This window comes from Pelophylax lessonae, assembly GCF_965119305.1.
Source record: "Pelophylax lessonae genome assembly, chromosome: 4".
Classification (NCBI taxonomy): Eukaryota; Metazoa; Chordata; class Amphibia; order Anura; family Ranidae; genus Pelophylax; species Pelophylax lessonae.
This window is the reverse complement of record NC_138771.1, coordinates 165,523,668-165,551,226: the sequence shown is the minus strand read 5'-3', so window position 1 is coordinate 165,551,226 and position 27,559 is coordinate 165,523,668. Positions and strand designations below refer to the sequence as shown.

At 42.8% G+C, this 27,559-nt stretch overlaps 1 protein-coding gene across 1 annotated transcript in view; it reads left to right on the top strand.

Annotated features, from left to right (window-relative positions):
- MEST (mesoderm specific transcript) overlaps positions 1 to 27,308 on the top strand; it is a 75,800-nt gene extending 48,492 nt beyond the window's left edge. Inside the window, exons 8-12 of the mRNA XM_082255541.1 lie at positions 1,003 to 1,073; positions 2,136 to 2,237; positions 5,764 to 5,840; positions 8,607 to 8,670; positions 26,851 to 27,308. Coding sequence (XP_082111667.1) covers positions 1,003 to 1,073; positions 2,136 to 2,237; positions 5,764 to 5,840; positions 8,607 to 8,670; positions 26,851 to 26,968 — 432 coding nt within the window. The 3' untranslated portion in view covers positions 26,969 to 27,308. The remainder of the gene's footprint in view (positions 1 to 1,002; positions 1,074 to 2,135; positions 2,238 to 5,763; positions 5,841 to 8,606; positions 8,671 to 26,850) is intronic.
- Positions 27,309 to 27,559: the final 251 nt, after the last annotated feature.

Genomic DNA, 27,559 nt, shown 5'->3' with positions numbered 1-27,559 from the left:
CCTCTGCTCTAACCCAAGTCTGAAGTCTGATTCCTTAAGTAGGCCACCTTGACCGAGCACAGGGGGCTATTTTGTTAGAACTGTTAGGCTCCATTGTTACTAATGCTGAGGAACTTATTACTGTGTCATTCAATGAAGTGCCACACTCCACACACATGTTCCCAGCATTCAGCCTTAGGTAGCACCTTCCCATTGCTGCTCCGGATTGAAATGGGCATGCAGTTCCCCTTTGGTTAGTTCTGGCTGCTGCCTATAGTGACCTGCTCTCCCCTGGTCACTTGGGCTTCTCTTGTTTCTTCTGTTGGTTCAATGCCAGTTTCAGACGTAAGGTCTTTAAAACAGCTCTTTGAGCTGCAGGCAGCTCCCCGTTCTGTTGCCATCCCACAGTTGGACTGCTTTTGGATGTCCCAATGACTCTGAATCTTGTGTCCCTCCATGAATAAGAAATAAAATACGATTTTTATACTTGCTATAAAACCTGTTTCCTGGAACTTGTTGAGGAACACCGGTCGATTTGTGTTTTATTATCTTAGTACTGCTTTTCTAAAAACTGGAAGGGGTTATATCAGGCTGACTATTGTGTAGTGTGTGTGTGTTTTTTTTTTTTCTAGTTTCTTCTTAAATTCTCCTTCTGTAGGCAGCAGGATGAACCAGTTGTCTCTGTAACTGATTTTAGAGTAAGTAAGAAACGTTTTTTTTTTTTCTGTGGCTCAACTATGGCATTTTGCCATCTGGTATTGTGTGCTTATTTGCTGCCTACTGCAGTGTGGTGTGCTACACTAGACTGTAATAGTTCATTGGGTTGCCACACAAAATAGAAAAAAAACTGAATGGGCCCTCAGTGATATGAAATACTGTAAATTTTACCATGAATGAACCCTGGCAGAGCTGACTGTTTGTTTGCACCAGTGATGATATGCTTCCTTCCTTTTTTTTTTTCTTGTCACGTCATGGTATAAACCTACATTACATAACAGTCTGTTTTTGACTTTCTCCGTCTAGCTGCTGAAAGATGGTGGTATTTTTTCGCCAATACTTACTAGGCTGATGAACTTCATTTTCTTCAGCAAAGGGTGAGCAGGTGTAAATTTGAGATGTATGGGGGTTATTCAGTTTTAGGCGTAGAGTTTTCCAAGATGTGAATGATCTAGTGCAGGGCTTCCCAAACTTTTTTACGCCAAGACCCACTTCTGAATACAGTTATTTTTCGGGACCCACTCGCTTGTAATTGAATATTGTATAGCGCTACAGAATTTGTTGGCGCTATATAAATGCAAATAATAATAGTTGTAAGTAATCACCACTATCCTAGACAGTATAAGGCAGGCAGAGGACAGAAATCAACCACTCCAGGACAGTGATCAGCAGGCTATATGGCATTCACCCTCCTTCCTCTCCCAGTGGTCCACAGTGAAGTTGAAGCCCCTGTTTGCCCTCTCCAGGGCCCAGCACACCTCACCCAGTGTCTCCATGATGAGGAGCTCTATGCTGGTCTTGGTGTCCTGGCTCTTCTCCTTCAGATCCTCTACTGGGGTCACAGAAGCTGCCATGACGTCCTAACGCCGCCGGGCCACCTGGTCCTCCTATGACACAGAGGCTGCCGTTACTGCCCGCTATAGCTGAGAGAATGCCGCCGCTAGTCTAGCTGCCACCAGCAGGATCGAGGAGCTGGCTCTGCACCCCATGATTGTATCCTACATAACAGCCCACATACGTACAAATACAACATTATATTGCCATAGAAATGGTTACTCACTGATGCAAGTATCCTCCTTGCGGGAAATGCAGACCAGCCTCTGTATACTGCGTGGGCAGGGTCCTGAATCCATCGCGATTTGACTGCTCTGGCTCTCAGTAATTTGCGCGGGCTCGCACAGCACAATTTAAGCGGGCCCGCTCTCAGTGATTTCTTTCACTCAAATGCAGCTCACGACCCACCCACAGTTTGGGAACTCCTGATCTAGTGATTACATCATCCAAAAGATATGCTCTTGCTATCCAATAAAGTGACTAATTTGGACCTAAAATTTATAAATATGTAAAAAAACATTAGCCCTTTTTAATAAAAATATGTGCAATTTGTTACATCTTGTATATTTACTTTTGTATGTTACACCTTTTTTGCTCTGATCCAGGATCAGTGAAGTGTTTGGTCCATACACACAACCCTCAGAGGCTGAATACTGGGACATGTGGACAGCACTGAGGATCAATGAAGGCAATCTGGTTGTAGACAGGTACTACTGTAGAGTAATGGCTTGGGGTTTTTTTTTTTTTCTTTCGATGGAAGGCCTTTGTCAACAGGCTGTAACTAGAGAGCGAGAAGCCCATAGCTCTGCCTGCTGGCCTAAAAACAGAATTATAGTATTAACATGTTATATTTCATATTTACCTGAATTAAAATGTGTGTGTATGTAATAAAAAAAAAATATATAATAAATTATATACATTCACACACAGTTGGGTCCATATACGTTTGGGCACAATTTCATACTTTTGGCTCTGTATGCCACCAGAGTAAAGTTAAAACTAAACAATCCAAATTTATTTGAAGTACGGACTTTCAGCTTTAATTCAATGGGGTTGAACATAAATACCAAGTACAAATTTTAGGAACTGCAACACTTTTTATACACAGTCCCCCCATTTTCAGAGGGTCATATGTAATTGGACGAATGAATATAATCATACATAAAATGTTTGTTTTTATTATTTTGTTGGGAATCCTTTACTGGCAATGACTGTAACCCATGGGCATTACCAAAGACTGGGTTTCCTCCTTTCTGATGCTTTGCCAGGATTTAACTGCAGCTGTCTTCAGTTGTTCTTTGTTTGTGGGTCTTGCAGCCTTTAGTTTTTTGCCTTCAGCAAGTGAAATGCATGCTCAATTGGGTTGTGATCAGGTGATTGATTTGGCCATTGCAGAATAGTCCAGTTTTCCTTCAAAAGCTCCTTGGTTGCTTTTGCAGTGTGTTTGGCATCATTGGCCATCTGTACTGTGAAGCCCTGTCCAATGAACTGTGCTGCATTTGGCTGAATCTGGGCTGACAGTATATCTCTAAACACTGCAGAATTTATCCGGCTGCTTCTGTCACATCAATAAACACCAGTGACCCAGTGCCACTGGAAGCCATGCATGCCCATGCCATCATACTGCCTCCACCATGTTTTACAGATGACGTTGTGTGCTTTGGATCATGAGCTGTTCCATGCCTTCACACTTTTTTTTCTTCTCGTCATTCTTGTACAGATTAATATTAGTTTTATCTGTTCAAAAAATGCCTTTCCAGAACTGGTCTGGCTTTTTTAGCTGTTTTTTGGCAAAGTCTAATCTGGCTTTTCTATTCTCCAGGCTTATGAATGGTTCGCACCTTGTGGTGAACCCTCTGTCTTTTCTCCCGTGAAGTCTTCTCTAGATTGTAGACTTTTGACAATGATACACCCACCTCCTGGAAAGTGTCGTTCACTTGTCTGGATGTTCTGAACTGATTCTTCTTTACCATAGAGAGGATCCTGCGATCATCTACCACTGTTGTCTTCGGTGGATGTCCAGGCCTTTTTATGTGAGCTCAGCTCACCAGTGTGTTCTTGCTTCCTCAGAATGTACCAAACTGTTGATTTGACCACTCCTAATGTTGCTGCTAACTCTCTGATGGATTTGTTTCATATTTGAAGCCTTGCAATGGCCTATTTCATTTGCATGTACAACTTCTTTGACCACATGATGTAGGTTCACAGCAATAGATTCCAAATGCAAATACCACTTAGAATCAACTCCAGACCTTTTTACCTGCTTAATTGATGAAACTGCTTTTGATTCAATTGTCCAATTACTTTTGGTCTCTTGAAAATGGGGGATGGCTATTCTTAAAAGCTGTAATTCCTAAACTCTTCCTCTAATTTGGTTGTGCATGCCCTCAAATTCAACATGAGTGTGTGCACTTTCATCCATTATACACTGCTCAAAAAAAGGAATACTTTTTATCAGAGTATAGCATCAAGACAGTTAAACTCCTGGGATATTGATCTAATCCGTTAAGTAGCAAAGGTGGTTGTTAATCAGTTTCAACTGCTTTGGTGTTAATGAAATGAACAGTTGCACTAGATGGGCAACAATGAGATGATTTCCAAAACAGGAATGGTTTAAAAGTGGGGGCCGCTGACCTTTTATTCCCCCTACTTATCTTTTTTGACTGTTTTTCATTAGTTTTGCATTTGGCTAGGGTCAGTGTCACTACTGATGGCATGAGGCGATACCTGGACCCTATAGAGGTTGCACAGGCAGTCCAACTCCTCCAGGATGGCACATCAATACATGCCATTGCCAGAAGGTTTACTGTGTCTCCCAGCACAGTCTCAAGAGCATGGAGGAGATTCCAGGAGACAGACAGTTACTCTAGGAGAGCTGGACAGGGCCATAGAAGGTCCTTAACCCTTCAGCAGGACCAGTATCTGCTCCTTTTTGCAAGGAGGAACAGGATGAGCACTGCCAGAGCCCTACAAAATGCCCAGCCTCATGTGGTCAAGGTATGCAGTAGTGATCGACCGATATCGGTTTTTCGTTGCCGATACCGATATTTTGGCCAATGCATATCGGTATTGGCTATATTTTTGTACATGTAAAAAAATGTTTTTATTATTTATTTTTTTTTGACAGGTACTTTTGTGGAGGGATCTGGGGGTCTAAAATACCCCAAACCCCTCCTCTGCACTTAAAAGCATTCAAAATGCCAAGTTTGGCTGTTTTGAATGCTGTCATTTTTTTTAATCTGGCGCCAGACAGTACCCAGAAATGATGTCACTCATGACATCACTTCCGGGTTTTTGCACGGAGACCTGATCAGAGCTGAATGCGGCTTTGATCGGGTCTTTGGCGGCTGTGCAGGCTGGTTGTCCGGGTCTTCCGGTGGGACGGGAGACCAGGGCGAGCCGCGGGGTAATGACAGCCGAGCGGCTTCTCAGCCGCATCGGTTGTCATTACAAGACAGCCGACCATCAGCTATGGACGCCGGTACCAGGTTGATGCCTCTAGCTGCAGGCATCACTCCGGTACATGCACTTTCCTGAAATATCGGCTTTATCGGTAACCTCCGGGGCTGATTCCGATATATCGGGAAAAGTGCATATCGGCCCCCGATTTATCAGCTTTGCCGATAATCGGTCGGTCCCTAGTATGCAGCCAGTTCCTTGAGGATGAAGGAATTTATACTATTGAATGGCCCCCACACTCCCCTGACCTAAATCCAATAGAACACCTCTGTGACAATAGGTTTCGGTCCATCCAACGCAGCCAGGTTGCATCTCAGTCTGTTCAGGAGCTCAGTGGTGCCCTGGTCCAGATCTGGTAGGAAATACCCCATGACATTGTCCGTTGTCTCATTAGGAGCATGCCCTGACATTGTCAGGCATGCATACAAGCACTTGGGGAAGCGCGTACAAACTACGGAGTACCGTTTTGAGTTGCTGCAATGAATTTCAGCAAAATTGACTAGCCTGCTGCATAATTTTTCACTTTGATTTTCAGGGGTGTCTTTGAATTGAGTTTGATCATTTTCATTTCCATCAAACAATGTGGCATCCTTTCATTCCTAACACATTATCCAGTCCATCTCATTATAGCATTTTCCCTATTGAGATCTGATGTATTGTCAAAGTGTTTCTTTAATTTTTTTGAGCAGTGTATGGTTGGTTTGAGTAAAGGCTTTTTATAAATATATTCCTAGTTGGTGTGACATCTTTTCCTAACTATTTTCTGGCAATTAGTATTTTGCAGTATATAAACCAGCGTAGAAAGCACAGAGATCGCTGGGTGGAAGCCCTGTCCAACACATCGGTCCCTTGTAAGTATTATTTCCCTGTGTAGCAAAAACACTTCTATACAGAGCTCATGTATTATGTTGTATCTGTTTTACAGTATTGGTTCTATTTTTGTATTCAACCAGATCACCAGGGTTGACACTAACCTCCAAAACGTTTGTGGTTGCAAACCTCAGACATGAAATCTTAACAAAGCACATATTTCTATAGCATTTACTTGCCTCTCCCCAATGCACTGTCATTTGTGTCTGCTTTCTCCTTCCTCTGAAGGGGGGGGGAGGTGTAATACATTTGCAAAGATTTCAAACAAACTGTATTGCAGCTTAGCAATTCTTAGATGTGATTTTGATGCTGATTTTTCTTTTTTTTTTCCTTCTTTTTCCTTCTATTTTCATCGGATAATCTAGCCAGGAAGTCTGTTTTTCAAAAGAAAAAGCACTCTTGCAGATGTTTGTTACAGGGATGAGACAAACCATTTAACACTGGCAGGAGTGCCTACAAGGATCATCTTTCATTTATGTAAAACCTTTTATCCCTGAAGTCAAAACAGTAGGCTGTAATTGCTTATAAAGTATTAGCTTGAGTTTGGCTTCAGTTAGTGTATTTAAATCTGCTAGTATATCTAGCATTCCCCTCCCCCTAAACTGACAGTGCTGCTATCCAAATATGCCCCGTACTCCTTCACCTAGAGTGGGGGCACTCTAATAAAGGAGATGCGTTACTAGCCACATCACCAGGTGAAAACTGAGGGAAAAAAGCCTAAAAGAAAACAAATGCAGCCATCTCATCTAATGATTGGTAAGGTGCAATATATTACATTTTTGGTTTTTGGTTTAATATCCCTTTAAAGCAAGCTTTACACCAGCAATCGAAGGATTGAAAAATGGATGTCAACAGTGTTTACTGACAAATGTGGTCCCTGTCTGGCTGCATCAAAACATTATAAATAAAGTGTAAATCAAGGCACACCAACTGCGCACACCCTGTATAACAGGGGCCCCCTCTTTGACGAAGTTGGATGTGACGAAACGCGTCAGAGCATGGCTACTCGGCAGATCGGGTGAGCTGCGGCGGGGCTCGCTTGTCTGACATACCGCCGTGGAGGCAGTGAAGACTGGGTGAACACTTCGAACCCCCGCAATATGTGATTTTAAGCGTCTGTTTTTTGTGAAATATGTGAGTGCAATCATGATGGGATCTGTACTTTTTTAGCATCCAATAAAAAGTTTAAAAACGTTATTCTGCTAGTGGGGCTGTTTTTCTCTCTTATATGTGGAGGATAAGCTGACCAAGCAGTGCATATTGGAGCCAGAATTGTATACATTTACAGCTCTGTTTGCCTTAACCATGTCTATGGTGGGCCATATTGTGTGGTGAGTTTTCTGGCTGAAGGAGAGTGAATCACAGCGGTTGTGGAACCCTGGGTGACCCTTTACACAGCACGGCATTTATTAACACCGGATCACTGATTTATGTTTCCAAGCATATGTTATGAATTGTGGACTTTATATACATGCACTTTTTTATGTGATGTAGTCATATTGATTATTATCATAGTTTATGCACATTTATTGATTTGATAATTTAGTAATCTTCACTGATTTATTAAATTATCTGGTTACTATTAATTTTTCATCTGTTTTACAGGGTGTGCGCAGTTGGTATGCCTTGATTTACACTTTATTTATATAGATTTATTTATACAACTGCAGCAATATTTGAGTGGGATATTAATTTTTTCACTTAAAATTATTTTTATTTAGAATCTTCTCATGTAGTAAGCGCGAGAGCTTCTTCTTAACCACTTAAGCCCCGGAAGATTTTACCCCCTTCCTGACCAGGGCCTATTTTGCGATTCGGCACTGCGTGACTTTAACGGACAATTGCGCGGTCGTGCGACGCTGTACCTAAACTAATTTGACGTCCTTTTTTTCCCACAAACAGAGCTTTCTTTTGGTGGTATTTGATCACCTGTGCGATTTTTTTTTTGATCATGCGCTATAAACAAAAAAAGAGCGTCAATTTTGCAAAAATAACAATATTTTTCACATTTTTTTATATGAAATTCCCAAAAACAAAAATGTAAAAATCAAAATTTTTTAACATTTTCGGCCAATTTGTTTTATGCTACATATGTTTGGTAAAAAAAATGGCAAAAAGCGTATTTTGATTGGTTTGCGCAAAAGTTATCGCGTTTACTAACAAAGGCGGTGGACAGATCGGACCCTTTTTTGACACTTTTGGGGTTACCAGTGACATTTCTACAGTAATCAGTGCTATACATATGCACTGTTACTGTAAAATTACACTGGCAGTGAAGGGGTTAACTTTTTTTTGAGAGGGAGGGGTGATGTGTGTCCCTAGGGGCGTGATTCTAACTGTGATTGGCTGTGGCTTGAGCTGTAGGAACAGTGATCAACGGTCCTACATAGTAGAACCGTATGACCACTGTTTCTACACAGGGGAGAATGACAGGCGGCTTGTTTACATCAGCCGCCTGCCTTTCTCCCTCTGCACCGACGACCCCCGATGTCCGCCGGTCACACGCGCGGGGGGTCCGTGACCACGTGGGAGCGGGAGCGCGCCTCCGGGGGCGCGTGCTCGCTCCCTAGACCCTCACAGGCTAGCGAAGTAGATCTACGTCACTCTGCCTGTGAGGGGCTGACTGCCGACGTAAATAGTCGTGCGGCAGTCGGCAAGTGGTTAATATTGCATCAAAACGTTACACTGGAAGGAAGAAGTAAATGTAAAGTTGTAGATTCTAATTTTCACTTTGTAATTAATTATAGTGCACATTATATATGGACCACTGGACCCAGTTAATCCCCACCCTGAGTTCATGGAGCAGTACAAGTAAGTGAAGCATTTTATAGTAATTAGGGAAGAAGTAGCAAGTATCTAAGTTAACCATCTTGGTTTATAAAGGGGAAGTTATTGGGTTTTGTGATTTTTAGTATTTTTTTTAAAGCTTAGAATTTTATATAATCTGATATAATTTGTATACAATCCTTTGAAAAAAATGAACCCGGTGCAGTGCATGTTGTGTGAACAGGAAAGCCCAGCATTAGCTCTACATTTGTAAACTGCTTCTGATCTAGACAGGACTGACTCTAAAGTCTGGTACACACAATGATAAAATCGGATGGAAAAAAGTGTTTTCAGAGATTGTTGGTACACAGCTTTCGAGAGCCGATCCCGACAGTTCATGTGAATTTATCTGAAGGGACAAGCACAAAAATTTCTCATAAGATAACAGAACAAACGATTTTTGTGTAGTTAGTACAGTATTTATGTAGGGGGGGGGGGAGGGAATCATGTGACCAACACCATGCATGCTCGGTAACTAAAGATTACATTTTATTGTCGCAGGAAGTTGTATCCTATCTTACGAGAATTTTCATTACTGTAGTAACCTATTTGTTTATAACATGTGGCTAGCATGCAAAAAAAAAAAACTGTTCAGGAGATCAGTGATGCCCTGGTCCAACACCATGCATGCTCGGTAACTAAAGATTACATTACATTGTCGCAGGAAGTTGTATCCTATCTTACGAGAATTTTCCTTACTGTAGTAACCTATTTTTTTATAACATGTGGCTAGCATGCAAAAAAAAAAAAAAAACTGTTCAGGAGATCAGTGATGCCCTGGTCCAGATCTGGGAGGAAATACCCCAGGACACCATTCGTGGTCTCATTAGGAGCATGCCCCGACGTTGTCAGGCATGCAAATAAGCACATGGGGGCCGTACAAACTACTAAGTTGTTGCATTGAATTTTCAGCAAAATGGACTAGACTGCTGCATCGTTTTTTCACTTTGATTTTTGGATTCAGCCCTCTGTAGATTGATCATTTTAATTTCTATCAAACGATGTGTCATCCTTTAATTTCTAACACATTACCCAGTCCATAGCAGTATAGATATCCAGCATGATATTTTTCCTCAATGAGATCTGATGTGTTTTCAAAATGTTCCTTTCATTTTTTTGAGCAGTGTATGATGATCTCACGCAGTATTTTATATTCATCTGACTAACTATGTTCTGCTGATAAACAAGTGTGTAATAAACATTTATAAAGACAGTCCCAAAAAAGGGTGCAGTGCAAAATAAATGCATCCAAAAGTGATGAAAAAAAATCAGACTGTTCCTGAAAGCCAGCCACCAATAACAAGGTGACACCAGTCACCAAGCCAGCCAGTCACCCATAACAGGGTCACACCAAGCCAGCCAACCAGCAAACACAGACTGTTTCTGAAAGTCAGCCACCAATAACAAGGTGACACCAGTCACCAAGCCAGCCAGCCACCCATAACAGGGTGATACCAAGCCAGCCAGCCAGCCAGTGCCACCCCAGTGTTCCTGCAAGCCAGCCACCCAGAACAGGTTGACGCCAGCCAGCCACCACAGTGTTCCGGCAAGCCACCCACAACAGGGTGACACCAAGCCAGCCACACTGCCAGGCGTCAGCCACCAACCCACAACAGGGTGCCAGTGCCAGCATCAGCAGCAACTTCAGCAAGCCATTTCTTTAATCTGTTTTGTGTCTTTCAAGTTGAAATGGAGATGGATAAGGAGAGAAAGAGTAAAAGTGTGGTCTGGGACTATTTCTCATCTCAACCATCTCCAGAAAAAGCAGCAGTGTGCAACACATGTACAAACAACATAAGCATGGGATCAGTAACTGCAAAAAACAAAAATACGTCAAATCTTTGGGCCCATCTAAGAGATCATCATATTGAATTGTATCATGCAGCACAGAAAAAAAATGAATATCAATGTGATTTTGATTCAATACAACCTCAACTATCCCATTCCCAGGCAACAATACCAGATATGTTTGTGAAAAAAAACAGATGTCACTGTCTGTATTCAGATTGAAGATCCCAACTGCTGGACAGAGTAATCACAGAGATGATTGTCACTGATAACCAGCCATTTACAATGGTGTCTTACTCAGGATTTAAGCGGTTGATGTCCATGCTTGAGCCAAGCTACACACTGAAGAGTGAGAAGTATTATCGAACCAAAATGCTGGCAAAGCTACACCAAAAGGTAGTTGACAAAGTAAAGGCTATGCTGCCACCAGAGAATGCTGGCAACTCACTCTCATTCACGACGGACTGCTGGTCACAGAGTCCGAGTCACTACTCATTCTTACATGCCACTTCATTGACATCGGATGGACAAAAAGGCAATTGGTCTTGAATACAAAAGTGATGCAAGGATCCCACACAGCTGAGTACGGTAAAGAAATGTTTCTAGGCATGCTTGAAGAATGGGAAATCAACAAAGATCGAGTGATGATTGCGCAGCTTAGAGACAGTGGAGCAAACATGCCTAAAGGAATGAGGCTTGCTGATAGGTCAGACCTCTGTGTCATCATTGCACACAACACCCTCCAACTTTCAAATGATGGTCTGTCAAGCCAAAGAGCTTTGATTGATATGTTTTGAGAAGCATGAAGAGATTAAAAATGTTGTGCTTGCAAGTCTTTTGAATCCTTGATACAAGAACCATGCTTTCTCTTCTGATGATGTATTGGCTAAGGTGAAACAATGGCTGACAGAAGATATGGAGGTGCAGAAGGTTCCTGCCTAAAAGACAAGTCCAGAACACTACTTTTATAAAGAGCAGCATGCTGAAAAAACAGACAAATGTCCAAAAATACATCAACGAATAGAAGAGAATCTGCTTCATTGTCGTCTAATTGATCAGGACATTTTCTGTGTTTTATTGGGGCCTCATGCGGAGGATTCAATTTCTTCTGAATCTGCAATGATGAGCCTTGATGACGAACTTTATCACTATTTGAAAGAAGCCGTAATTGACAGAAGTCGTTATCCTCTTCAGTGGTGGAGAGAAAATGAGGCACGCTACAAAAGACTTGCTTCCCATGCTAGAAGATACCCCTCTCTCTCTCTCTCTCTCTCTCTGCTCCTCTGTCCTCCACTCCTGAGCATGTTTACGAAGTTGCAGCATTATTTCAACAAAACAGAAGACCTTTAACAGGTGACCATGGACATGCTGAAATGTTCTGCTTTCTGCATTATAATATTATTCTACTTAACTGGGAGTATTGAAAAAGTAGTGTCCACTCCACTCCAATCCACTGTCTAGCTGTTGCCTACCTTTTTTTTCTAGCTGTTTTGCACTGACTGCTGTAGTTGCAGTGAGTGCCCTACTGCTAAGAGTCCAATCCAATCTGTAAGAATATTTAATAATAAATATCTTGCGCTCATACAGTACTTATGTCAGAATATTTATACTGCTCTGAATATAGCAGTGTATGTATTTATGGTTAATAAGCAAAGATCTGTGCTGTAGGAGAGTCTCCACTTATTCCATAAATCAATGTCGAGAATTCTTTTTAATTGATTAATTTCTTTTTAAAAGCATATACCAATCTTAGTGAGTACAGTCTACAGTGTGGAATATATATAAAAATATTTATTCTCAAGACATGCAAACACGATATATGATCAAACAAGAAATGACACAAAAAGATAACTCTACAGAAAAATACTAACTTCAAATAATCAATGCAATGTGATGTTTAGCTCAATAATGAAAGTGAAACTAAAACAAAGTTAAAGTGAAAGCAAAACGAAAGCAAGATTACCATTTCTTCCCAGGTATAGTATAAGCCATAAATTAATGTTCTATATAAACAGACTACAATGGTCTGCGAATCACAGGGCCCAAAGTCATTCCACTGCAGAAGGAATGAGAATAAGCCATGCAAAACGGAAGACTTAAAATTGCAAATAATGCACTTAATCTGATATTAATAAAAATGTATAAAAACAAAAATCAGCTTTTTAGAGAAAAATCTACCATGGCTTATACGGCTGGGATTGTAATCTCATTACCCTTTAAATATGCAATATAAAACATATAAGGAAGGAATAAACAATTGTTGAATAAAATCAAATAACATAGCAAGGCATATTTACCACACTTATGGCTGCTAGCTTCAAATCGTTACCAGAGTCCTAAGATGGATGCCTTTCTTAAGATGGTGGATTCCCTTCAAGTTTCAGATGAATGATGTGGATCAGGGAGTATGTCTGGATGAGTCTATTGAAAAATGTAATAGCGTGTGTGGTGTAAGTGTGAGGTGTGTTGTCAGTAGTGTAAAGTGTGTGTGTCCTATCTCTCATCTGGGTTGGTCTTTTATATGGTAAGAACAAAGAGCTATAAAAATTACCATAAGTAAAACCCAGAGGGATGAAACATTATCCCAATTGGTCGGGATATTCTATACCTAAACTAGTGAGGTCAGAGACACACCCCTTTTGATAATTAACCCCATACTTGGATAATAAAGTTAAATGATGATTTCTCTATATGTAAGATTAATCATATAACACAACATAAAACTTTCTCCAGACTCCCAGTACATACATAAATGTCCACCTGTATCTCCATAATTCACCTGGGCAAGTAATGCCATTCCAATAATTATATTATTTAACACAATATAATATTTTTATATTGGAATATCTAAAATTATCTCAAGACTGCACCTGGTATTTCGCCTCCAGAGGGCAGTATCGTACCGTTCATTAGATTCTGTATTTAACATAATTTGAAACAATTACCCATCCTTCTTATCTCATGACCTCTGACCTGTCGGCTAGTGAAAAGCAATTACTTATTTGACCATGCCAAAGGGCTGTCAGATATAGTCTAGGTTTGGGAATATTTACGACACCTTGAGCACTTAGACTAGACTTCTCTGAAATGAGGCAACTAGTGACGAGATACATATGTCCTTACACTTATTAGAAAAAGAATTCTAAGTAAGATTATTACTGAGAATATAAACCCAAAATGTGATATAACATTCCTAAATATATATGTATATGCCTTACATAATATAATGACATAATTATGGCTAATATCTTCTCACATATGATAATGTATCTATAAAAACTTATATGGTTCATCTTTAAATGTCTGCTAGAATATACTGGGGTATTGTCCATTGTTATATACTTATAGACAGACTGAGATATCCCCCCTTAACATAGCGTCAGACTGACTAAGTTTTATCTGATCGAGATGTCAAAAGAAATCCTATTTATGACAAAAGAAAATAGAAATGTCTGCTGAAAGTATAGGACCCTATTGTTGAAATTCCATGCTCTCTTGTAAGCTTGTACGAGACATTTTGTTTAACAAATATATATGAACTTTGTTTGACCTTAGAAACAACATGGAAGCCATTCAGAATCTCTTATGCATTATATGAATACATGGCTTTTAAAATCCCTTTTCTTTTTACCTATTATTATTTTAATCAACCCCCAATAACCCCGACAAATCCCTTGTGTAGCTGTTGCCAAGCTTTTTTTCTAGCAGTTTTGCACTGACTGCTGTAGTTGCAGTGAGTGCCCTACTGCAGAGGTAGTCCACTGACTCCAATCCAATCCACTGTCTAGCTGTTGCCTAGCTTTTTTCTAGCAGTTTTGCACTGACTGCTGTAGTTGCATTGAGTGCCCTACTGCAGAGGTAGTCCACTGACTCCAATCCAATCCACTGTCTAGCTGTTGCCTAGCTTTTTTTCTAGCAGTTTTGCACTGACTGCTGTAGTTGCAGTGAGTGCCCTACTGCAGAGGTAGTCCACTGACTCCAATCCAATCCACTGTCTAGCTGTTGCCTAGCTTTTTTCTAGCAGTTTTGCACTGACTGCTGTAGTTGCATTGAGTGCCCTACTGCAGAGGTAGTCCACTGACTCCAATCCAATCCACTGTCTAGCTGTTGCCTAGCTTTTTTCTAGCAGTTTTGCACTGACTTCTGTAGTTGCATTGAGTGCCCTACTGCTAAGAGTCCAAATCCAATGTCTAGCTGTTGCCTAGCTTTTGTTCTAGCAGTTTTGCACTGACTGCTGTCGATTCAGTGAGTGCCACTGACTCCAATCGAATCCAGTCTGTCTAGCTGTTGGCTTGATTTTTTTCTAGCAGTATTGCACTGACTGCAGTAGTTGCAGTGAGTGCCATACTGCAGACAGAGGTAGTCCTCCACTGACTCCAGTCCAATCCACTGCGACATGTGTAGCTGTTGCCTTGCTCTTTTTCTAGCAGTCTTTCACTGACTGCACTGCATTAGTTGCAGTCAGTGCCTTACTGCAGAGGTAGTCCTCCACTGGCTCCAGTCCATTCCAATCCACTGTGACGTGTAGCTGTTGCCTTGCTCTTTTTCTAGCAGTTTTGCACTGACTGCACTGAATTAGTTGCAGTCAGTGCCTTACTGCAGAAGTAGTCCTCCTACACTGACTCCAGTCCATCCAATCCACTGTGTATGTGTGGTCATGGTGTATATTGTATAGCTGTTGTTGCCTAGCTTTTTTTTCTAGCAGTTTTGCACTGACTGCACTGCACTGCATTAGTTGCAGTCAGTGCCTTACTGCAGAGGTGGTCCTCTTCCACTGACTCCAGTCCATCCAATCCACTGTGTTTGTGTATTTTGTGTAGCTGTTGTTGCCTAGCTTTTTTTTCTAGATGGTTTGCACTGACTGCACTGCAGTAAAATATTGCAGTGTGTGAGTCCACTACTGCAGCACTTTATTATGCATTAATGCACAATCAGATGATGTGAAATGCAAAGCAAATGTCCCTGCAATTGAAGTTTTCCTATCAGTTTTTATGTAGTTAAGGTGTGAAGAATGAGCACTTAATGTTAACAATTTTAATAAATAAAGATTAACCTGTTTATTAAGAGATTTGTGTAGAATTTTGTGTTTTTTTTTTTTTTTTGGGGGGGTAATTTTTACATGTGTGAAAATATCAGCCGATACCGATATACGATCGGCAAAATATCGGTATCGGCAACGAAAAAACTATATCGGTCGATCACTAGTTAATTTGCGTCTTTTTTTTTTCCCTTCTCAACGCGTTTCTTGCAACCCTGTTGACTGCAACAAAACGTTTAATGGTTCTGCGATCACGCCCCAATATCTTAGCAATATCAAGAGTGCTGCATCCCTCTGAGACTTTTTTTCTTTTTTAACAATTTTTGACTTTTCAGAGTCAGTTAAATCGCTCTTTTTTGGCCCATTATGCCTGAGGAAAAAAAGCTGCCTAATATTTATGCACACCTTGATATAGGGTGTTGATCTCTCTAGGCCATACCCTCTCTCATTACACAAATACACATCTGATATTCCTAAATCCAATAGGCATTCAAGATTATGCAGCTTGGAGTTGGACAATATTCATAAAAATTATGATTTGGTCAAAATGCCTAATAATTGTGCACGCAGTGTATATTCAAAAACCAGTTGCAGATTTTGGGTGTAATAGACACGCAAAAAAAAGTAATCTGTGTACACAGGGTGTGTCTTGTACATTCAGTCCTTCTGCCCTGCTGCCAGAATCCCCCCTTTCAAAGTGCAGGGTAATTCAGCTCTTATTAATCACACATGCGTTGGAGAGTACACAGAGAAAGTTAGCAGCAGGAGCTGTCAAAAAAAAAAAAGCAGTCTGGCAATGTTTATTAAACAACATTGCTCAGCCACTAAGTGCCGGTTCACACTTCCGCGTGTGCGGCGAGCGCATGTAATATCGGAGCGCACTGCTCCTTCATTACATGCGATCGGATGTGCAGTGCGAATTCAGCCATACACTTTGTATGGCTAAATTCGCACTGCACCCGCACAAAAGTCGCACATGAGGCATTTTTTCAGCCGCATCAGGATCGGATCGCACAGTGGTTCACACTTGTGCGATCCTGTGCGAACTGTCAGATCGCACTGCGATATGCGATCAAACTGGGGGTGTCATTAACATTTCATTGACACCCCCAGCGTATCGCATATGGCAGTGTGAACTGCCAGATGTGCGCTTGCGATGCGGGAACAGGCTGCAAATTCGCAGCCTTCCCGCATCGCACAAGTGTGACCCGGCACTAATACAGAAAGCTGCAATGAAACATTGTATCATTTTTTATCTTTGGGTTTCTTCATCTATAGATCAAATGGATGAACTTCAATCTGTAGGTGAAGTCAGTTAAAGCAACCTGACAAGTAAATAAAAAAGTTAAATGTTCCTCTGTTTAACCCCTATTAACCCTTAGTTTACTCTAATCTGCTACAAATAACTCCTTTTTGTCCTCCATTCAATTATATTTTTCCTGGTGTTTTTTTTTTTTTCTATTTTACTAACTAATATTTAAACAGTTTTTCTAAATATTTTTACACCGGATATTTTTACACCTTTTACATATACTTACACATCACACTGAAAAAAGCACCAAATTGAAAACAATTAGACCCCGTTCACACTGGGGCGACCTGTCAGGCGACCTGGTCGCCTGCCATAGAGAAGCTGTGGACCCGTTCTAATAGGAGCGACACAAGTCGCTCCGACTTAGAAAAAGGGTCCAGAGCTTCTTTGGGGCGACCCGGAGCGACCTGCATAGACTTCAATGTTATGAAGTCCGTGCCGGCCGCTCCGAGGTCGCGATGCGAGCAGCGCGCCGCGACCTATGAGGTCGCCCCGGCAAGTTGGATCGCCCCAGTGTGAACGGGGCCTTACTTTACTTCATTTGCAAAACAACTTTGCAATGCTTTGTACCAAAATCATAATTTGTGTTTTAAACTGGACAAATTACAGAATAAAATGCACACTTTTTTATGTGCAATAACACTATTTATTTTTAACGAACACTGCTCAAAACAGAAAGTGACTTTTATTTTGTTTTATTACGTTTATTTATCTAAGGATTGCAAAAAAATATTCATTGTTGCAGGACAATATTCAGGAAAAGAAAGGGCTCAGCAGAAATGAGAAAATTGCTCTGCTCCATAAAGGGGGGGGGGGGGGAATAGAAGTGGATAATGACGCCACATTGCCTCTGCTTGATCCAATCAAAATCAGGACCATCCCATCTCAAAAGTTCATCCTAAAACCAATCGTTTCTTAAATATGCATCAAACCCCATACACACACACACACACATATATATATATATATTTTTTTCTCTTGCTTCCTCCGACAGTCGCCGCCGCCTCTAAGTCATCACTGTTGGGTATTGACTTCCGCTCCGCAGGAGTAGCTAGGCAGAATGACTTAGTCAAAAGAACAAAGGCATTTGCATATACACACCCATGGGAGCTGTCCCATATGGTCAATGCCCCCCTGCAGTGACCAATCCCAACTCAGTTTGGTAGCATAGCAGTAGGTAATAAGAACACAACCCCAAAAGAGGGGCGGGGCGGCGACTGTCGGAGGACTCAGAGAAAGGAATTTTACAAGTAAGATTTTACAAAAATTCAGTTTTTTTTTTATTTAACCTACCACCAAACACCCCAAGATAAAGTATCCTGTTCTTGGCGATCACAGAACTAACACACACGTATGTGTGTTGTTGCTTGTACCCATAGTAGGGCCCAGAAACAACAGTGCGCATTTTGTTTTTTTTGTCCTAAAAACACACTGACACTAATTTGAAAAAAAATAATGCTTTTTTTTTTTCTTTCTATCCTACTTAAAAATATACTGACTCTGACTTTTGACCCCACAAAGATGTCTTCCTCTCTATTCAGAGGCGAAAGCATACACAGGGGCGGACTTTACAGTGATTGATCACAGTGATGGCCAATCGGAGTCAGTGATCAGTTGATCGAGAATCGGGCTTTCCGTTTACAACCTGGTACCTGTACTAAGGCCTCATGCACACTGGATGTTTTTAGAGCTGTTCTTGGCTTCAGGCATTTTTTGCTGCAGCCAGTAGACTCCCTAGCATGTTATCTTATGTGTCCATGCACACATAAGCTATCAGCTTTTTTGGCATGGGTGTTTTCTGGCTGGAAAACCCAGAACTAGTGTGTTTGAAGAGGAGTTTTTCAGCTGTAAAAAACGCTCTAACTATCTCTTCTGAAAAAAACTACTGCAAAGATTTAGCAAAACTCATTCTTCAGCTACAGCTAATGCTACTGGCCTTTTTAAAACCTTCTGTGAGGATGAGGGCTAAATGTCAGAAAAAGGAAAAGCTTATCTTTATTGGAGTAGATTATGATGTTGTAATACCGATTTACATTCTTGCTGTGGCAGGCTAGTTACAATGCTTTGAAATTGAATTTGACCCTGAACATGTAGCATTTAGATTTTTTTCACTGTGATATCTGGTAATGTTGTAAACAGCAATAATGTATGTAATATAAACTACACTGGCCAACGTTGTGGACATCCTGTGAAATGTAGGTTTTTTTCTTTCGTCTATTGACAGACACAGCTCCATATTCTTTATCATGGGGTTATGCTGCCCTCTACAGAAGTAGGATTAGGCAGACAACACAAAAGGTTTGCTGCGCCCTGTGGGCCATCCTCAGCTGGTATAATCCCCCCTCTCTGCTTAGAGATACTCAGTTTTTGTTTGCCTAGTTCAGGAGTATTACCTAGTCTCCCTGCCAGGCCTTAGGTCCTGGCTTTTTTTGTCTATTTTTTTTGCTGTTTGGTTTTGGATTTCTTCCTGTTTTTTATCTTTTTCTAGCAACTGCCGGGCTAAGCGACAACCTGGACTATTGAAGTTCCAGTGGTCCCCTCAGCCCGGCCAGCAAGCGCGTGCAGACCGTAGCTCCATGCTCGGTCAGCCGCGTCATAGCCCCACTGGACAGGGGCTGGCCCATGATTTTAAAAGTCTCGCAAGGTCACATACGACCGGGTCTTGGCCTGAGTTGCAGCATTCCTTCTGGCTGACAGCTCCCCCACTTTGATGGAAAGGAGGTTTCTGTCTTGGGAGTTACCCACACGCTTTGCTGGATCGGTAAGTAAGTGCCCCCTCCTCTCCTTCCTTGGATTCGGTGTGGGGCGCGGGTAGTCCGTGGGGTGGTTGGTCCCTCCAGGGTTCGCTTCCTCCTGCCCCTCCCTCTCCCTGGGTGGCATTGAGCTGGGGGTGGCTGGTGCCCAGGCTGTGGGTGACTCTGGCCTTGGTGCCTGAGGGTGTGCTGTCCTCGGTGTACCTGCTATGCAGTGGCTTGATTTCTTGGGTTCTCTTGGGACACCTGGGGGGGGGGTAGCCTGGTATCCGTGGGTCCGAGTACCACGCGCTCAGGCAGGCTCTGTGAGGGTAGCCTGTCTGTGGGTCTTCCCGCATTAGTGGCAGGCGGCCCCCCCCTTCGGGGGGTCTGTTTGCGGCCTCCTATGCGGGCCTCATTGGAATGGCACATACGGGGGACCCCCTTGTGGGGTTCTGTCATTTGCCCCCCCTTTTTGCAGGTCTCAGTCGGTGCCCACTTTGGTGGGCTTGAGTCACCAACCCCTGTGCGTTGGACATTGGTTTAGGGAATGCATCCCCTGCGCTCTCCTTTCTTATCAGATGCTGCATCTGGCTCAGTCGCTGTGGATGGGACCACCCTATGGGGTCTGAGTCCACATTTCCCTGACCCGTCAGAATGTGAGGATGATTCCTCTATGGCTGCTGTGCCACACAAGAGGCGCTTGTAGATGCACTGATTGCGTCAGTGCAGGAGCCATTTATGTTGGAGGATGCAGCCGAGGCTGCTGCAGACATATCTGTTCCGTTTGTCACCTATAAGCCGTCCCATGCGGTTATGGGGTTTCTCTTATCCAGCTTATTTTGACAATTGTGTCTAGAAGTGCTGGTGCATCTAATACAACCCTTGATGGTCCCAAGATGCTTTGCTGTCCAGAATCCCTTTTGAGGAGTCGCTTCTGAGTAAATGCGTTTTCTGAGTTTCTGGGTTCCCCTATTTCCAGGTTGACTAAGGCAATCATGTTTCTGGTGGTAGAATCCCTGGCTTTTGGAATCCGGCTGACAGGCGGGCAGAATCTCTAAGACCCACTTACATATTTACTATGGCTGGTGCCCTATTCAGACACTGACTGGGTGGGCGATGCCTGTGCGTCTGACCATGATGGGGGCGACTGATTTCCCCCTGCCTATGGTGAACTGGCAGACTGCTTGGTCTAAGGTCTGCAGTTTGTCTGCGATGCGTCTTTGGATGCGGTTCCTGTGAGTCTCTAAGCTATCTGTCTCGGCAGTGGTGCTTAGGTGTATTTTGTGGCTGAAGTGTTTGGTTTGCGGATCACACCTCCAAGAAGGCTCTGACTAAATTGCCTTTCCAGGGTGAGCACCTGTTCATTAGGAGTCTGACGGGGGGGGGGGGGGGGGGGGAGTGCCTTCCTTACACAGTCTGGGAAGGTGCCTCACTCGTGGCCACAAGAATTTTTTTTTTGTCCCTCAGGAACTTCAGAAAAAGGTTCCAAGCCCTTCAAAGCCTCTTCGAGAGGTTTCTAGCGGCCTTGGTCTGGCAGTCAGAGAATAGGCTTCTCCAGACCTGCTGACAAGACCCCTTCGGCATGACGGTTGCCCTCATCCATGTCTGGGGTGGGGGGATGTCTTTGCTGGTTCTGGGGGCTGTGGACCTTCCGGGTCAGCGACCTGTGGGTCCACGAGGTGATTGTATCCAGTTCCAAGATGGAATTCTGTTTCTTGTCCTCCGGAAAGGTGCTTTCCTTCCAATGTGCACCTGCCCCCAGATCGGCTGAAAGCTCTGTTGTGGGCAGGGCAGGACTTGTTATCCCAGGGCGTGATCGTCCTGGTTCCAGTGTTCATAGTTCCCAGGAAGGAGGGCAAGTTCGTCCGATTCTGGACCTCAAGGCCCTGAACCAATTTGCGTGGGTGCAATAATTCATGGATTCCTTTCGGACGGTGGTGGCTTCCCTGCATCAAGGAGGTTTCCTGACTTCTTTAGACGTCAAAGATGCCTACCTGCACATTCCTATTTGCACCCGGCATCAGGATTTTCTCTGCTTCACTGTGAGAAAGGAGCACTATCAGTTTGTGGAATTACCCTTTGATCTAGCCTCCGCTCCACGGTTCTTTATGAAACTGTTGGCCTCGGTCTTAGCGTTGCTGCATCGGTGGGGGATTGCTGTGCTGGGGTACATGAACGACTTCCTCTTGCTAGCAGAGTCTCGGTCGGCTCTGATGGCTGATGTGGAAATGATTCTCCAGACTTTGCGGGAGATCAGGTGGCTTCTGAATTTTCAGAAGTCTGCCCTGCTTCCGACCAGGAGATTGGATTATCTGGGGCTGACTCTGGATTCAGCTCTATCCAGAGTGTTCCATTCTCTGGAAATGTTGCAGAAGTTGCATTCTGCAATTCAACTGTTAGCCCATAAGTGGTCGTCCCTTCGGGCATGTATGCTAGTGTTGATCCTGATGGTGTCCACCTTCGAGGCAGTTCTGTTTGCACAGTTCTACATGAGACTCCTTCAAAATGAGATTCTGGTCAAATGGGACAAGTGTCCCAAGTTGCAGGACAATGTGATTTGTCTGAGTCAGGCGACAAAGAGTTCTCTGGTCTGGTGGCTGCATTCCCCAACCTTGCTATAGGGCAAGTCTTTTCTCCCCTGGTACTGGACAGTGGTCACGACAGATGCCAGCCTGTCTGGATGGGGAGGTGTCTTGGGAGTATACTTGGCTCAAGGTGTTTGGACTCGAGAGGAGTCCAGTCTGCCGATCAACATCCTGGAGATTCGGGCGATCACGCTTTGTCTGTCCCAGTGGACGGATCGTCTGCAGGGATGCCCGGTGAGGATACAATTGGACAATGCAACGACTGTGGCATATGTCAATCATCAAGGGGGCACAAGAAGTGCCCTGGTGGCTCGGGAAGTAGTTGGCATCCTAAGGTGGGTAGAATGATATGTTACGGCCCTCTCTGCTGTGCACATTCCGGGGGTAGAGAATTGGCAAGCGGACTATCTCAGTCAGCAGACTTTCGATCAGGGAGAATGGTCTCTCCATCCGGAGGTATTTCATCAACTGTGTCTCCGGTGGAGGACTCCCCATGTGGACCTGTTGGCCTCCCGTCTCAACAATAAGGTGCAGAGGTTTGTGTCAAGGTCTCGGGATCCTCTGGCTGATGCCACAGACGCCCTGGTGGCCCCCTGGGGTCAATATTGTCTTATTTACACTTTTCCTCCAATACAGCTTCTGTCGAGACTGCTACACAGAATAGAGGTTGAAGGGATTCCAGTCATTCTGGTGGCGCCAGACCGGCCTCGTTGGTCTTGGTACGCAAGCCTCGTAAGGCTGGTAGCAGACGTACCTTGGAATCTTCCTCTCAGGGAATATCTGTCTCCAGGACCAATCTTCCATCCTTCTTTACAGTCAATGAGTTTAACGGCCTGGCTTTTGAAAGCCAGGTGTTGAAGGACAGAGGGCTGTATGAGTCAGTGATTCCTACACTGTTGGAAGCTAGGAAATCTACTTTTAGGAAGGTTTATCATCGAGTTTGGAAGGCGTAAATTACATGGTGTGGGTCTCGGGGGGTTTCTCCCTGTTCCTTTTCTGTGTTTCGCCTGTTAGAGTTTCTACAACTAGATGTAGATCAACGTTTGGCCCTGGGCACCATCAAGGGCCAGATTTCCGCCTTGGCCATATTTTTCCAAAGGCCGTTGGCGACTAAGTCCTTGGTTCACTCTTTTGTGCAGGGGGTTTGCCATCTGTCTCATCCGGTGAGATCCCTGATACCTCTGTGAGATCTCAATTTGGTATTGTCGGTACTTCAAAAGGTTTCATTTGAAAATATTTGTGAACTTCATCTGCTCACGCTATCGTAGAAGGTTGCCTCTTTGGTCGCTAATACTTATGTGCGTAGGGTGTTGGAGTTGGCTGTGTTGTTCTGTCGGTCGCCTTACCTGGTGGTTAACAGGAACGAAGTGGTGGTAGGACCCTGTCAGGCTTTCCTTCCTAAGGTTTTCTCTAGGTTTTATTTGAATGAATATAATGTGTTGTCGTCTTTATGTCCTAAGCCAAAACACCCTAAAGAAATTGCTCTACGTTCCTTGGATGTAGTTTGGGCAATTCTGGTGTACCTGGCGGCGACTGAGTCGATTCGAAAATCTGATTCTTTATTTATTCTTACGGACCTCGTAAGGGGCAGGCCGCATCTGCTGCGACCATTTCCAGGTGGATCAGGCAGACGGTGGTGCAGGCCTATTCCATTAAGGGTCAGGTTCCTTCTTTCCCTGTCAAGGCGCATTCTACAAGGGTGCTTAGTGCCTTCTGGGCCTTCCGTCATCAGGCGTCAGTAGTTCAGGTGTGCAAGGCAGAGTTTTTATAATTGTTCACAATTTTGGCCGTTAGTGTATATCAGCCTTTTTCAACCAGGGTGCCTTGAGGTTTTTTCAGGGGTGCCTTGGCAAATTTGCCCAAAAATTGTATACAGGCCAACGTGTGGATGAAGCCTGCCTTTTAGTTATAAAAAGCCACAGGTTTTTATTGTGCACCATTACAACCTTCTAGCTGCTGGCGTCCTAATGATCAATGTCATCATCAGTTGATATGGAAGATGTCAGTCGCCTGCACAGCATCCTTGTACCCCCTCTCCATCAGCGTTGGGGTCACATTCGCTAAATGATTGAGAAAAACGAAGTAAGAAGAGAAACATTGTAGTACTAGTGAGGACCAGTTTGCAAAAGTGTACTTGCTTTTGAAGACTAAATCCCCTCTAACGTTGGGTGTTCTACTTGTTTGGATGTTGCTGCATTATGTAAAACTATTAGAATAGTTTTTATATTTTAGAATGGGGTGCCTCCAGAATGTCCATGCTTTTTAAAGGGTGCCTTGACTGAAAAAAAGTTGAGAAACACTGGTGTAGATAAAGGCTTAAGGATGTTAATTTACTAAAGAAATGGAGTGTTCACCAAGCAATGTGAACGGTTACCGAACGTGGTAAATACAATAAGGGAAAAGTATTTGATCCCCTGCTGATTTTGTATGTTTGCCCACTGACAAAGAAATTATCAGTCTATAATTTGTAATGGTAAGTTTATTTTTAAAGTGAGACGCAGAATAACAATACAAAAAAAATCCAGAAAAATGCATTTCAAAAAAGTTATAAATTGATTTGCATTTTAATGAGTGAAATAAGTATTTGACCCCATTGCAAAACATGACGTAGTACTTGGTGGCAAAATTCTTTGTGGTAATCCCAGAGGTCAGACGTTTCTTGTAGTTGGCCACCAAGTTTGCACACTCTCAGGAGGGATTTCGTCCCACTCTTTTTAGATCCTCTCCAAGTGATTAAAGTGACTCTTCAGTAATTTTTTCATTTTTCCATCTATTAAATCCTCTGCCATTGTTTTAACCTTGGATAATAAAGCATTGTTTTTTTCTCCTGCTAGAATGTACCTTCTATAGCCCACTTCCTTTTTCTTGTCTGGTAATAAGCCTAGGCTAATGACCTCATGTACAGCTCTCTATCTCTCTCTTTCGTGAGAGTTTGCCAGCAAGGGAAAGAGGGATTAGTCATAATAAAGCCAAGGAGAGCTGGAGTGGGCTGGATGAGGGCCGAGATAACAGGAGACTGCAGAGATCCATGATTATTCATCAAGAGAGGAGAAATGTGCTGGCAAGCAGTGGTGTGAGGGTGTTTGTTTGTCTTTATATACAGTATGTGTATGTGTAAATCCAGGAAGTGAACAGTCAGCAGCTTCAGCTGCCCACAGTTAAAATGGCTGTAGCCAGACTTGGTGGAGGGAGATTTCTGCAGCATATTTGGCAAGTACAGAATCACGGTACATATAACATAATATGCAAAGTGGTTGGAGGCAAGCTTCAGTATGGCAAAGATGTTTTTATTACAAATTATGTGAGCAGACTGCAGTTCCTCTTGGTAACTCAAACTTTCAGCTCCCTCCACATTTTGTATAGGATTAAGGTCTGGCTCCAGGACCTTAATGTGCTCCTTCTTGAGCCACTCCTTTGTTGCCTTGGCCATGTGTTTTGGGCTTACAGTACATGGCCCTGTCCATCGTCCCTTTGATGCAGTGAAGTTGTCCTGTCCCCTTAGCAGACAAACACCCCCAAAGCATAGTGTTTCCACCTCAATGTTTGCCGGTGGGGATGGTATTTTTGGGGTCATGGGCAGCATTCCTCCTCCTCCAAACCCGGCGAGTTGAGTCAATGCCAAAGAGCTTGATTTTCAGTCTAATCTGACCACACTTTCACCCAGTTATCATCTGAATCATTTAGATATTCATTAGCGAACTTCAGATGGGCCTGTACATATGCTTTTTTGAGCCTGGGGACCTTATGGGCGCTGCAGGATTTCAGTTCTTCACGGCGTAGTGTTACCAATAGTTGCTCCTAGCTGCCTTGGGATCATTGACAAGATTCTCCCGTGTAGTTCTGGGCTGATTCTTTACCATTCTTATCATCATTGAAACTCCAAGAGGAGATCTTGAATGGAGCCACAGACCGAGGGAGATGGACAGTTATTTTGCGTTTCTTCCATTTGTGAATAATTGCACCAACTGTTGTCACCCTCTGACCAAGCTGCTTGTTGATTGTCTTGTAGCCCATTCCACCCTTATGTAGATCTAAAATCTTGTGCCTGACCTCCTTGGACAGCTCTTTGGTCTTGACCATGGTGGAGAGATTGGAATCTGATTGATTCTGTGGATAGGTGTCTTTTATACAGGTAACAAGCTGAGAATAGGATCTCCCTTTTAAGAGAGTGCTACTAATCTCAGCTTGTTACCAGTATAGAAGATAAGTGGGAGCCAGAAATCTTTTTGATTGATAGGGGATCAAATACTTATTTCACTCCATTAAAATGCAAATCAGTTTAAAACCTTTTGAAATGCGTTTTTCTGGATTTTTTTGTCCTGTCTTACTGGTAAAATAAACCTGCCATTGAAATTATAGACTGATCTTTTCTTTGTCAGTTGACAAATGTACAAAATCAGCAGGGGATCAAATACTTTTTTCCCTTACTGTAATTAGGCGTGCTTGCAAAATTTTTATTTTTTCTTTGCATGTGATTGGTTATTCACACACAGGTTTACCTTGTTTACTGTCATTCGCTTTGGTACGTGAACAGCGTTCTCACTTTAGTAATTCCTCCCCAATAGCTTTCAAACTATTAAGCATATTTGAAATAGTTGCCATTCTGCCTGCAAAATATTGTCAGTATATAGTGGAAATCTGTATGATTTGAGATGAAATCTGAATGACTAAAAAGCTTTTAATTTCAGGCTGTTATTTTTTCCACAGAAAACTAATACCGAAGTCAACCTTTACTATTCTGGATGACCACATTAGTCACTACCCCCAGCTGGAGGATCCTACTGGCTTCCTAAATGCCTATCTAAGTTTTATCAATTCATTCTGAGGGCTCTTCAGTTTCAGATGACAAGCTGTGGTGTGAATAAATGCAATAATAATTTTGATGACCTTACTCCTCAGCTGGAACTACATTCAGATACAAGTGATTAAAGATCTCAGGGATGGCAATTCAGTGACTTTGTCTAGGCAAATACTGAGCCATTTTCCATTGCTTTCCATTTGAGAGCGTGACCTAAAGCTGACTGATCAGTTTTAAGGGAATACTAACCTCGTTATTTACGGTATGTGTGCTGAAATGTAATGATGTATACATGGGTAGGTGGTGTTGTCTTGGCAGATAACTACCTTGTAAGATGCAATGCATTGACACAAGCAAAAAATAGATGGGACTTTTTGGTAATTCCCTCTAACTTGGAATTGTGCTGGCTTTAGGGGCACTTCTTGAGACAGAACAAAGCAGATGCTTGATTGTCATTATCTGCAGGCTCTATCACAGCACATATTGTTGACACACAACTTGAAGACCACTAGTTAAGACCTTTTGGAAGTTTAATCTGGCCATAGACAGTTTGAATTTTGGCCATTTCAGCAGGGCCTGGCCGAGATTCAAAACATGTATTGGGCAGGCTGGTTGTAT